Consider the following 14,294-nt stretch of genomic DNA (forward strand, 5'->3'; position numbering starts at 1 on the left):
AGATTCGAAAGGGTTTAACACATTTTCCATGTAAGCATCGGGAGGAGCGTAACCACTTCTTGAATCAGTTTAAAAGAATCAGTAAATTAACTCAACGTCTACACTTTTAAACTGATTCAAGAAGTGGTTACGATTTGTCTATAGTTAAATTTTAGGTTCTAAGCCGGTTGGAAAATTGCTTCAGATTGGTGTTTAGTGATTATAATTTATATAAAATCGATTCTTCACTTATTTTATTGATTCATTAAGTTAATACTTCAAAATTTTGTTCATTAAAATTTAAACGTAACACTTAAAGTAAACACCTTCGCTTTTTAATTAACAACTTTCATTCTCAAATTCTCTAAACTCTATCATTTCGAATCCCTAAAATGAAAGTGTTTATACGCACTATAGAACAAAAATAATGTAGTGGTTAATGTGTACCTTTGATAGAAATCTTTATAGCAGTACACAACAGATTTTAAATATTTGCACAGTTTTATTTGAATGTGTTTTGAAAATACGTGCCCTGTTTTAAGGGGCGTCACTCTTGAATCGTTTTTGTTAATTAGCCATCTGAACACTTGTAATTTTTAATTAAATCTCATGGTGATACTGGCTCCCAGCTTCCCCCCCCCCCATCTCGTTAGTTGCGTTTGTTTTGGGCTGCTTATCGGCAAGAAGCTCACGTGCCGGTTCGGTCTCGGTCTCGGTCCCGGTCCCTTTTGGGCTCAACGTCGTCGACTCCTTGCGAATTTCCCCTGCAGATAAAACACAGATAAAGCTAACACTTTTGCCGGGGCAGCTAACAACCACCACCGAAGGGCGCTCTAACTTCAGCTCCAGCTCTAGCTTCGTGAGTGCGTTTCAGTAACAGTTGAACTCGCGTACGGTGCAAAACGAAGACCCGGAATCATCCGGTGTAAATTTTCCGACAATCGACATTCGGCATTCAGTTGAATTCGCATTTTTTGTCGGGACGAAAGTGAATTTTGCATGCGTGTATCTTTGAGATACAAATGTGCGCTATCTCGTGTGTAAAAAGTGAGGTGGTCTAATTGATTTGGTGTTAGACATCAGATATATGTATACGGACTCTATATCTGTTTTATACTAGTTATCGCAGTCACACAGTGTCTAAATTGCCAAAAGCTAATTACGAGCATGTCCGTTGCACAACAACACGAAACGCGATTGCCATCAATGGACTGCCAAAGTGAAAATCGAGTACCAGAAAACTCAATTAGGCATGTTGCAAAAACACAGACATTGGCAGCGGCATCAGTAACCAAACCGCAGCTAACACCGGCTGGAGCTGGAGTTGGAGCTGGGGCAGCTGCAGCAACATCGCCACCAACAACAACTGTGGCCAAACAGCAGCAGTCGCAACAGCAGCCGCAGACGCAGTACGTCATAAATTCAGCGCCAATGCACGCCAAGGCGACCACCGCGGGGGTCATCACTGGCGGCACGCTACATCTGCATCGAGTGAAAAGTGCGCAGGTACGTGAAATGTGACGTTAATTGAAAGTTAACCAGAGCTCAGCTCAGCTCAGCTCAGAGGAGGGGAGACGTGCAGCTTTCTGATACAGCTACAACTTCAGCTACGGGCAGCGCCTTTTGATTCAGCTATTCATATGGAAATTTACTTAAATGAAACTGCCGTAGTGCGAGGTGTGCTCCAGCAGAGAGTTGGACACAGGTTGGCAATGAAGCAGGAAATGGTTTAATAGGAGGCGGAAATTAAATGGGAATAGGTGTGGGACCATTCCTATAATAGAGTGGGTTGGGGAATATACCTATGAAAAGGATGTGCTGTAATGGCAAATTGTACATACTATAGATAGAGAGAGGGACATACTATATGGTATATATTACGGATTTTTTATATACAGTGGCAAGCACATGTGGATAGATGTTTGTCACTTTTGATTTCAAGGTGATGTAATATTCGTAAGAAAAAATGTTAATCGCTCTAAGTATATTATACTATATATATTATGGGATATTACAGCAACTTTTCTAGCTTATTACGAAACTAGCAACTTTGTGTCTCCGATACTCAATAGAGATATCCCTCTATTATATAAGTTACAACTTTCGATACAATATTTTAACAGATGTTAGCAAAAGGTATACAAAGAATTTTGGGAAACTTCCTCCGGACAGAATCATTTGAAATGTTATGATATTAGACTGCTGTATTTTGGAACTACTTTCAATAAATTTTAATTGCTTAATCCCAATCAATCTGCTAAACACATTTTAATACTTATTATCAATATCGTAATACTTTCAATCTAGAATTCAATATTTTCTTGAATCAAGATTTTAATCTTAATTTAGTATAAAATCTAGATCCAAGATTTTTTCAATATAAAAATCTAGATTCAAGATTTTTTCAATATAAAAATCTAGATTCAAGATTTTTTCAATATAAATATCATATTTCAAGCTGTTTTTTTTTTTAATTGAAAATATCTTAAATCAAGATTTTTCTATCTATATTTTCTCTATGTACTCATAATATTGAAAAATTGAAAACACATATTTATTTTGTGGGAAATTAAGCATATTTAAATGTTTATATATTATTAGATTGTTCTTTATATAAATTGTTTCAAATTAATTTTAATTGTAAGCAAATTATTAAGTATAACATTCATTTGAGTTTGCTAAATTTTGTAAGTAATGACTTCATATTATCGCTATTTTAAAAACTTTTATAAAAAGTATTCTCCAGAGCAATAATCTATTTTAAAAATTCAGAAATTTGTGCTTAGCTGCAATCAGTTGGCAAAGTTTGCAAACAGACCTCGCATTAATTTGCAGTCCAAAGCATCGAGGACAATGTCAGAGCGAATACAAAAACAAAAGCCAAGCGCACACACAATGCCTTCAGATACTACTATATACAGATATATACGCATATACACTCTCCAATACTCTCCAACTCATAGTTATGTCGAGGAGGAGCACTCGTGTTTTGTGTGTGTGTGGATGCGATAGCTACTCGTAGCTAACCACATTGTCAGGGTGCGTAGCGTAAATGTTGTGAATGCTTTTTCCTTTAATACTTTTTTGTGCGTCGTTTTGCCGGCAAAAACGAACAGCGCCGGCTGCGGTTGTCAGTGTGTGTGTGTGTATTACACCCTCCTCCTCCTTCCTGGTCGACCTGGCCAGACTAGAGCTCAATGGAGCTAGCCGCATGCGTGTTGAGCGCTCGATGCTGGGCTGCTGGATACAGCGCGTCATTGCCATGTTATGTAAACACGGCAGCAAACCGTGGAGCAGATGAAGGTAAGAGCGGGGGAAGTGGGAGGCGGATGATGACGAAAGCAAAAGCCGAGGCGAGGCAACAACGACGCCGTCACATTTGCTGACTGCCTGATGCCTGATGCAGGAGTCGCGGTTGTGTGATGACCATGGCTTCGCTTTTGTGTGACTTCGCTGTCAAAGTCACGTCATACATCAGATGCGCTGCGATGCGAAATAAATTTGTTGACGCCATTCAAAGCGGGCATCTATTGCGAGGGAAGACAGCACAATTTATGGTTACTGCTGGGTGGTCCACATAACATACAGTAGCTACATTAGCATTTTTCCTTCGTTCGTGACGCACTTGAGTGTTGTGCATAATTTACATACACACACATGCGTCTATTGGCCACTTGGACTCTTGGACTTTAAGTTATGCTAAAATGTCCTGACTTTGCTACCCCCCCCCTTTGCAAGCCAAGTTGTCCAGAGTTTTTCTTTTGCTTCAACTTTATGCCTACCACATTTATTTCAGGTTCCCTTACTTCACAAGTTTTCCTGAGTTCATTTCACGTTCCTTCACTTGGGGAGTTTTCTTCTATCTTCGGACTTTTACCTACCACATTGCTTTCAGGTTCCTTTACTTCCCAAGTTGTCCTTAGTCTTCCTACCACATTGCTTTAAGTTTCCTTAACTTGCGGAGTTGTCCTGAGTATTCCTAACACATTGTTTTCAGGTTCCTTTACTTCCCAGGTTGTCCTGAGTTTTTCTTCCATCTTCGGATTTTTACCTACCACATTGCTTTCAGGTTCCTTTACTTCCCAAGTTGTCCTAACTCTCCCTATCACATAGCTTTCAGGTTCCTTTACTTCCCAGGTTGTCTAGAGTTTGTCTTCCATCTTCGAATTTTTACCTACCACATTGCTTTAAGTTTCCTTTATTTCCCAAGTTATCCTGAGTCTTCATACCACATTGCTTTCCTTTACTTCCCAGGTTGTCCTGAGTTTTTCTTCCAAATTCGGCTCTTTACCTACCACATTGCTTTAAGTTTCCTTTACTTCCCAAGTTGTCCTGAGTCTTCCTACCACATTGCTTTAACTTTTCCTCCCAAGTTATGCTCACTTTTGCCTCTGCTGACTTAGCTTCCTTAAGACATAACAAACAACGCTCTTTTTTATGCTTTGAAGTTTTTGGTTTTCCTGGCCGCCCTCGACAGCTTCCAGAGAGCGCAGCTGGTGGTGGGTTTTATTTTATTTTTTTATTTTTTTGGGTAGCTTCTTGTTTATGTTTGCTTTCAATTTTATCCCTGACATCGTTTGCATCCTTTTGTTTGGGCGGCTTTCGATCACGACATTTATTTTTTTGCGTTGCCTTCGCTGTCGTCGTCGTCCTTGCACTTGCCCGCAATTGAACCTCAGTTGGGGTTGTTTACCCTCCACCCCCAACCACCCACCTCAGGCTGCTGCCTGTTTGCTCCCATTCAGCGCTTTTTGGCATCCCTTGCTGAATTTATCTGAGAGCGCATTTACATTCTCTCGTTCTCTCTTTTTTGTTATCCTTGGTTTTGGCTTTCATCTCTGCACACTCGACGGCTGTTTGTTTTGCTCCGTCGCCATCTCGTGGGGTTAATCAACCTGCGTCCTGCAGACTGCAACAAGGCAATTGAATTTATGTGCTGAACTTTGTCTGCGAAGAAGCCTTAAAGTTAGTTGCTGGCAACTGAAATTTATGGCCAAGAGATGACTTCTTACACAGCACGTGACCGCTGGCGTTGACAGCGTGTGCTTATCCTCAGACTTGAGTCCTTTGTCAATGGGCATTGCTTTGAGGGTTCACAAAAATAATGCAAAATAAGTCATATATGGTAATTAATCATTTTTGTACACAGAAATTATCTGTTGTAATCATCAAGTTGCTCATAAATTATAAATCTCAACTCTACCTTGAACTCAGAGACGCAGTTGAGATACTTTTTGATCTATGCATCTGGTTTGCCAATGCCAAAAATTGCCAACGTCAATTTATGGGATGGTCATTGAGCTTCAAGTTGAAATCCATTCATTGCAAATTCATATTTCGAAAAAAAATCCACTTCAAACATTTCGGGGTCGTAAATTGAAATGCATGTAGCAGATTTTTACATCCAGTGGCCAGCAGACACGCCCCTTTTTAGTTGCCCCCGCCCCTGTCCCCTGCTCGACAAGAGGCGCTAATGGAAGCCAGCGACGCTCTCAGCTGCCTGGCGCCAACATATTTTGCTGTCGCATTGAAATTATGAGCGCTGGCTGCGAAAATTTGCATTAAAATGAAAAAGAAAAGAAGAAATGGGGGAAAAAACATAACTCACAGAATGCAATGAAGAAAGAAAGAAAGTGGAAAGCGTAGAGTGAAGAATTAATGTGTACTCTTCGTGTACGTGTTTTGAAATTCCTTAATTTATAGACAGACTGAAGATGTTTGTTACCTGGCGGCTTTTCCTGACGACAATTTTCCTCACGTCATGTGCAACTTCGATTCAAACAAACAACAAAAATGTATCTGCAAATGTTGATTACGTGTGGCACATACAAGAATTTCAACGACAGCATTTGATTACATAATTTCGGGTCGTTCTGCTTTTTAATAAGCAATTCAAAATTGAGCATGAAAATGGAGAAAAATTGTTATTTTTCCCACTGGAGGAAAGGAGCACACCGACAGCTGCCATAAATATTGAGAATGCGCTAATCAGCGCTGTCAAGCGACACACAAACAACTGCAGCGATGCACATCCAAAGAAGAGATACAAAAGCGCAGATACAGATACTTTTTTTGGGCGCCTTGGCGAATTGTTGCTCGACACACAGGCACAAAAATATCTCACGCATTCTTTCGGCGGCAGTTTTTTAATTAATTTATGCAGTTGCCCCAAAGATTTTCCAGTGCAGATTAAGCTCCGGCGATGGGGGCATTTAATAAATTGCTCTTAAATTAAAGAAAACGCGACAAAAACGGCGACATGCAAGATTTATGAGAGAGATTCCAATGCAGCACCAGAAACATCTCCAGATTGTTGCAGAGTTGCCACCTCAATGCGTAGTTTAATGCATGATTATTATGCCAAAGTTGCCGCCAAAAATATTCTATCAGACTGACCCATTAATCTGTGAAAATGTCACATTTGGGTTGCCTTAATGATCTCAACGCGTAGTCCAAAGAGGGGCGCCCACGTTTTGGCCCCGGGCCCGCTTTTTTTTTTTTTGTCTCTGGGTGTCTCTTCAAATTTGTATTTTGGTGTTTCGCTCGATGACCTTATAAATCAGACAGTGAAAAGCTGGTCGCTGGAAAAACGAGCGTCCAAATTTGTTCACAATCAAAAGATTTGTATGCGCTGAAAACAGAAAAATTCATAAAATCAAGAAATCAAGAAATCTAAAACATAAATTTTTGATTTACGCAATGGACGCGGGCGGGCGCCGAATTTTTTTGTGATTTATCTCAACCATTTCGACAGCCATCAAGTAATTTGGTTTTCTTTTCTTTTTTTGTCGACAAATTGGTAAAGGCAACTTTGGTCTTTTTGGACTTTTGGCCCCCGAGGAGGAGGAGGAAGATGCCATCGATAATCGTGTGAAGTGCATTAAAGTATTTTATTGACCAATTATCTGGCTTTACTGCAAACGGTTTATTGTACAAATTTGTGAATGCATTGCCTCATAATTCAGTTTTCGTTTGATCAAAACGTTTGTGTGTTCGTTCCCCTTATATAAACTTTTACATGCGATCATCCGGATAATCCTATATTTATGATCTATATGTAAATTTGTAAATTGGAACGCATATTTTTAGATTACAACTTTGAGATGACATCTTAACTTTTGTACTAAAAACGAAATGAGATCATAATCGTGATATCTTTTTCTACTTCTCTGTAAAGTTTACAATTCTCTGACTCGACTAAATATTTGCCTGTTTATCTCAAAGCGAATTCCAGAGAAATCTTTTTGCACACGTATTTTAGCTCAAGTCATAAACTCTTTTACTTTCAGATCTTGATATTTGTTCAACATTTCAAGTACTAAGCAAACTTGACAGTTTTTTTTTTTTGCTTTATGGATTTATATGGAAGGAAAGTTATTCGGAATTTTATTTATGAGCTCCTCAGTGAGTGCCCCATATTATTATTATTATATTGGTTGCTGCGTTTTAATCTAATGTTTGGGTATCTAATCTTATCGTTGTCGTTTGTGTTGTCACTTTTGCATTAACATTTCTGTTTATTTCGCATTCGCAGTTCGTAGTCATATATGTTAGTTATAGAGTCGGGTATTTGCAGTGAGCGTCAGTCGTTGTCCACGTGATAAGATATGCAGCGTGATTATTCACCTCGACTCCGATAACCCCAAAATGGCAAATGGCTAAAACGAAAAAGGTTTCATGGAATTTCGTTTGTGCAATTGGTAAAAATAGACCAATCGAGTGATATAAATAAAGTTTGTGTTTATCACATTTGACCCGATGTTGTTTACGCGTCTCGTGCTATAAATAATACTATATGCAAAACAAATCCATCATATCTCTAGCATATGACGTGTGGGAAAAGAAATTCCAACTAGATTCTGTTGATTGATTTATTTACTTCAGCGTTGATGTTGAATATTGCTGCAATCGTTTGTTGACGTCTCGTCCATCGGCAACCTTGAGTTCAATTCCCAGTTTTTTTCGGCACCAATGTGTCTGTGTAATAAAAGATATTAACACGATGACTACTCCAATGATGGCTGTTGATAAGAGATAGAGAGCGAGAGAGCCATGAAATCATTACCTTAGTCACTTTGCTATCGTCACTAGAATTTCCGCTTGACGTCAATGCAAATGTTACGTGTATTGTATTGTAATCTGCAATTTCGAAATTCGACTTTTTAGGCTACTCGAAATTACCAATGCAAAAACCATAGCCATAGGTCAATGTGCGAGTTCTGCTCTGCAAAAAAGAAGTACAAAGTACAGTACTGAATTCTTTCAACTGACTCAGCAGCTTCTTCTTCTTCTGTCCGTTATAATGAGTTTGATGATTGAATTCCAACAATGACACGAACGTTTCTTGACTTCCATTGTTTTACGAGGTGCAATCAACACCTCAGAAACTCATCCATTTTAAATGGAGTTTGGATGCTGGCCAAGTTATGTGTTTGTTGGCAAACAGGCAGAAAGCAGAAAGCCGAAAGAAACGCATTCTGAGAAACACTCGAGTCGCAACGAATTGAGTAAATGACTGCGGGGAATGCGCCGTAAACACTCGAAGCATAATCATAAAATTCTGGTTGTTGTTTGTTTTGCGAGCTGTTAGAAGAAGTAGAGGAATTGGGTTAAGAACTGAAAATGTAAATGCAGTACTTGCAACTTCAGCGGAAAGTACAAAGCAGTCCAGAAAGATCAGAAATCAGCATACGCTTGCAATGTGTTCCGAAATGGACATTCATTCACTTACTCGCACTTCATTCATTCTTATTCATCCATTCATGGCCTGATTGCTGGTCAGTCTGCTGTCTGTCTGTCGATCTGTCACACTGTCGCTCTTCCATCAATGGAAGTTTATGACTAACCACACGCTGCCATGTGGCGAGTTGTTGTTGTTTGCCAGAATCAAGTCCAGACAAAAGATTCGGTTACAAAACGGCGACTCAGTTTTGTTTCGTTGGTACTCGTAATTGAAGGGAACCTTGAAGAGCAAGAAGTGTAATGCGAAGTGAGGCTGAGACGCAAACGCTGCAGGAGACCGCTGTGGATACTTGCCCGCATGAATAAACATTCTTGAGCTACTGTTACGCGACAAGCGACAACTTCATTTGCTCTGAGTACTGAGTGCAACTTTGAGTATCGAATGTCGTGTGGCCCAAAAAAAAAACCAAAAGAGAGAGAGATAGAGTGAAGGCAGCGCTGCTATCGAAAGTTGTTTTTCGTGTCTCCCTGGGCTGCATCTTCGCACAGATACAAGATACAAATGTAGCTACAAGTTGTGGCTCGCTTGCGTCACCCACAAAAGGCAATCGGAATTCTTGGGAAAGTGTTGCAACTGTGTTGGCAACAACCTCAAGCACTTCAAGTGACAACCACAAAACAATGCAGCAGATATCCAGCAGATACAGCTACAGATCGAGATATAGATACATCGCCCACTGACAACAACAACTCACTTCCCTTTTTTCTGCCGTTTTCTTATATTTTATTTAATTGAATTTATTTCTCGTTGCTTTTATTTTTATCAATTGTGTGCGTTGCCGACACTTTTGGCGCGTAATTGCAATCACCGCACATTGCACGCGAATGTGTATCTCATGGATACAAGTTCGCCTGTCACACAAACTGCAAACTGCAAACTGCGTTGCAATTACTGCAGACTCGTATGCAAAAGTTGAATGGGCAGCTGTTTGCCTTGCACTTGAAGCTAGCTGCGCATGATTCAAACTCAAACTCAAACTTCAACTGCATCCCCAACTCCATTCCCAACTCCTTCTCCAATTCCATGTCGATGTTCGATTCGATCCCCAGCATACAGGATGTTCTAAATGCCTGGGAACAAAGCAAATTGAATACGAGCATGTTGTTAACACAGCCATGCAACAACTCTGCACTAAAGTTTGTTTTTTATTTTTTATTCTGTCTCTGGTCACAGATGCTGCGATGCTGATAAATGACACTGCACTGCACTCTGCACAACTGATTTAAGCACTGTAATCTGTGTGGATGATTGATGGCTTCAAAATATTATAATTCAAGTGTGAACAGTTTGCAAGATAGTTTCACTTGGACGATCTGCTAATTATAGTACTTGATTTTGTGGCCCGCGAGCAGCATTCGCAATTTTGTTAACTAGTTTAGTGAGTGAGCGAAGATTAAAAACAAGTAAGAAAGCTACAGTCGTGTGTGCTCGACTGTGAGATACCCGCTACCCATTTTAAATAAAAGCAATATATTTTGCTGTATTATTCTCAAAATATACCAAATATACCGCAAAAATACTAATAATATACCAAATGGTATATATGGTATATCGATATAGTACCGCATTCAAAATATACCATAGACGGCACAATATACCAGATTGTCAGCCAAAGCAACTCAGACCCCTAGTAAGTAGGCGTTTTTGCCCATACAAAAGTATTTCTTAAATAGCTTCCACAATTTTTTTCTGATCGCAACCAAATCTTCAGGGATCATAACTATTATAGTTATTACTGTATATACCAAAAAATTCGTAACTCTAGCTTTAAAATTACGCTTGTTATTCGATTTTTTTTGATTTGCAGGGGCGGAAGTGGGCGTGGCAAAAATTTGAAACAAACTTGATCTGCGTGCAAACATAACAAATGCTGTCGAAAAAAAAAATTATAGCTCTATCTCTTATAGTCTCTGAGATCTAGGTGTTCATACGGACAGACGGACAGACGGACGGACGGACAGACGGACATGGCTATATCGTCTCGGCTGTTGACGCTGATCAAGAATATATATACTTTATAGGGTCGGAGATGCCTCCTTCTACCTGTTACATACATTTCCTGCCGGCACAAAGTTATAATACCCTTCTACCCTATGGGTAGCGGGTATAATTAAATGTTATTCAGGCAGCACAGGTTTCATGAAAATATCTCTTAATTTATTCATTATGCTGCCTGAAATTTGTCAGCTAAAGTCCGAGTGTAATAAACATTAATATGAACTGGCATTTTATGCTGATTTAACTGATTCTGTGAATTGGGGAGAAGTGGAAAAAATGTATAATTATTATTAACGATTTTTATTTATTTACATTATTTAAGATTTTGTCAATATTATATATATTGTCATTATTATATATATTATATATATTGTCATTGTCATTATATCATATTATTTGTATTTCTGAAATATCAGTTAATTTATTTATTATTCTTTCTGAATTTTGTTAGATACAGTTTAGGTATGATAAACATTAATGTAAAGCTGTCTTTTATGCTGAATAAATTGATTTTAGTTAGAAAGAAGGGGAAAAAATTAACTTGGCAGGACTATGAAAAGTTTAAAGTTATTATTTATGATTTTTATCTTCTAACTCGAAAATACTTATTTCTTGGAATGTATAAAATTACTCCAAATAAATAATAAGTTATAAAAATGATCAAAATCCGAATTGAAAAAATTATGATTTTTTTATTATCTTTTCGTATGAATGTCGATTATTTTATTTTAAAAATGATATCTGCTAAATATTTTAAGATTTATGAATGTCGTTAGACTTAAGTAATTTATGTATAGTTTATTTTTTATTCATTTATTTATTTATTTGCTAGTAAGCTAAGCTAGTACTGTAAGCTAAGGCTTTTATTTTTGATTATTTTTAATATGCTTTCTTGATTTTTATGTACAAGTGTATAACAATTTTATTTCTATGTTAATGTTTTACCTTCAGTTCAAGTGAATATTTAACAAATTTTAATTTTATGTTCAGTATTGAATGTGTTTTTTATTAACTTGTGAGTAAGCTATTTTTTATGTTTTAAGCCGGTTTAAACTTTATGTTTATAATAATACAAATTACCGAATATTTTGCTAGGCCTTCGATTGCATTAAATGTTGTTAATGAGTGTTGAACATAATGTTCAACTAATGGCGTTATAATGGTCATTTGCTATGCAATTTGTCAGATAATTTAGTAGAAATCCCATCTTGTTGGCTAGTGTAGAGAATCGCTCATAGAACAGCTGAAATTGTCCATGAAATTTGACAGTGGGACAACAAATGGTTGTATCACAAATTGCAGATCTCTGCAGATTCTCTAAACAAAAAAAAGTATCTACAACAAGGCGAGGAAGTGAATGAAACACTCACAATAAACAACGCAGCGTCATTCAAATGGAGTCGTGCTTCCTCACACTCACAGAGTCAACTCAAATGTGAATATGAATGCGAATATGAATATTGAATATGAAACTACCCTTTCGGTAGACATCTTTAAGCACTTGAAGCGAGAAGAAGCGAGAAGAAGAAGTCTTTGCTGCAAACATGGAAAATGGCAAGTCAGCAAATTGAAATTCAATTCTTTGGCATCGCATAGAATGGGATGCGATTCAAATGGGATGGTATGGAAGAGGAACACCCCCGCAGCGAGTATTCGGAATCGTAAGTTATGCTGGCCATATCGATATAGTCTGCCATATGAATCCAGCATTGTTTTCGCCTTTTTGTTTTAAAGTCTGTTGTTGTTCTTTTGGTTGTCGTTGTTGTTATTGTGGGCTGGCAGTTTTGTATCTCAATTTGCAATGTGCTTGTAATGAATGGTTGTGCCATGCGATCTTGTACTATTGAGCAACCGGAGAAGGAGATTGCCAACCCAACCAGACAGCCATGTGGGTGCAACTGCAACTGCAACTGCAAATGTGGAGTCCGCAAAGTCATGAATTATGCAAACACTGGCAAAAAGAGTCAGAAAGGCAGCCGTACCCAGATTGTTGTTTTTGTTCCTCTCTCTCTCTCTATCTCTCTCTTCATCGTGTCTGACAGCAGCAGTTTTCTGGCTGTGTGGACAAACAAACAAATTGTTTGTTATTATCGCTGGGTGGCTTTGGCTTCGTCTTTGGCTATGGCTATGGCTTTGGCCACCAGATCGCGTCAAGAATATCTCTCTCTCCGGATTAGGAGTGAAGTCGCAGTCAAGATTAGAGCGCGAGGCGGCAAATTGTCAAAGAAGCCGCAGCTGCCAACAATTTGCTTAGGTCCATAATATTTACACAACGATCTCTATATCCCCATATGCATTCGACTTCTTCCGACTGCTGCTGCCTTATTTTTACATATTGCCACAGTGTGTGTGTGTGTGTGTGTGTGAAGAGACAACATCCAGGCAAATCACAAAACTCCGACGTCTTCAGCAATTTGTGAAAAATGGAACGCACAACTTTTTCTGTTTTTTTTTTTCTTTTTCGAAGTTGCTAAGTTGTTCGTTCTGCTTTGCTGAGACTTTTGTGCTGATGAAGTCGTTCACTCTTTGACGTTTCATTTGGAGCAGACAAACATTAATAATACCTCCAAATTGCCGAGGCTGGGCAATTAACCCATTGAGATTTCAGCCCTAAAGCAGCAACGAGTGAGCGAGAGCTGAAGGAAGAGAAGAAAAACAGAGAGAGATGACTGTTAAGCAGACATTTACAGATGCAAGATGTGATAGCACTTAAATCTCGGGATATGTACTCGTAAGATGAAGATGCGATAAGGACAAACACGGCTTTCAGGATAATTCCCAAAAGCATATGAAAAGACACAACCACGCCTTTATTAAAAGAAATGAATATTAACCTTTTTCTACTAAAATATTCCTAAGAAATTATGTTTTGAGAAGCACTTTTCATCAAAAACATTTTTAGAGATCAAATTTAAATATTTCTTTTAGGAAAATAACAGAAAGAAAACAAAAATATTTTAAAAAGAAAAATCAAAATCTTGAGTTTAAATTTGAGAACTTTTCGATGTTAAAATTCATGAAACAAGAATTTCATATTCAAAACTATTTGAAATAAGATTTCAAAATTCAAACATGATTTTGATATTTAAACAAAAGATTGAAAAGCTCTTAAATTAGAGAGTTGTGTTCTTGTTTCTTAATACATGAATATTCAATCTTGGCAGAGCAAAAGTTATAAATTCTTTCGTCTAAAATTATAACAACAAATTTTGTGGTTTTCCTGATACTAGAGCATCTCAAAACTGATATTATTTTCTATATTTAAGATATCTTAGCACTCTTGTCTGTACTAATTTGTTTTGTTTCTAGGCAGGCAGAATCTTTAGATGTTTATGCACACAGAGAGTAAAAAATCTAGATTGAAAAATTGATTTAAGAATTTACCTTTTTGCTTAAATTTTAAGATTTTTGCATTCTTGAAACGAGAATATGATATTTATGAGATTGTTTCATATTCCCTTTTGAGGCATAATCAATCTTATATCAAGTATATCCAATCTAGAATTCATCTAGAAAGTTTGATCTTGATTTAAGATTTTGCAAACTTGATTCAATTTCAAAACTTTTCCATTCT

The 14,294-nt window shown here is 37.8% G+C and overlaps 1 protein-coding gene across 1 annotated transcript in view; it reads left to right on the plus strand.

Annotated features, from left to right (window-relative positions):
- Positions 1-1,125: 1,125 nt before the first annotated feature.
- LOC117568505 (breast cancer anti-estrogen resistance protein 1) overlaps positions 1,126-14,294 on the plus strand; it is a 42,104-nt gene continuing 28,935 nt past the window's right edge. Inside the window, exon 1 of the mRNA XM_052004207.1 lies at positions 1,126-1,485. Coding sequence (XP_051860167.1) covers positions 1,147-1,485 — 339 coding nt within the window. The 5' untranslated portion in view covers positions 1,126-1,146. The remainder of the gene's footprint in view (positions 1,486-14,294) is intronic.

This window comes from Drosophila albomicans, chromosome 3 (genome assembly GCF_009650485.2).
Source record: "Drosophila albomicans strain 15112-1751.03 chromosome 3, ASM965048v2, whole genome shotgun sequence".
Classification (NCBI taxonomy): domain Eukaryota; kingdom Metazoa; phylum Arthropoda; class Insecta; order Diptera; family Drosophilidae; genus Drosophila; species Drosophila albomicans.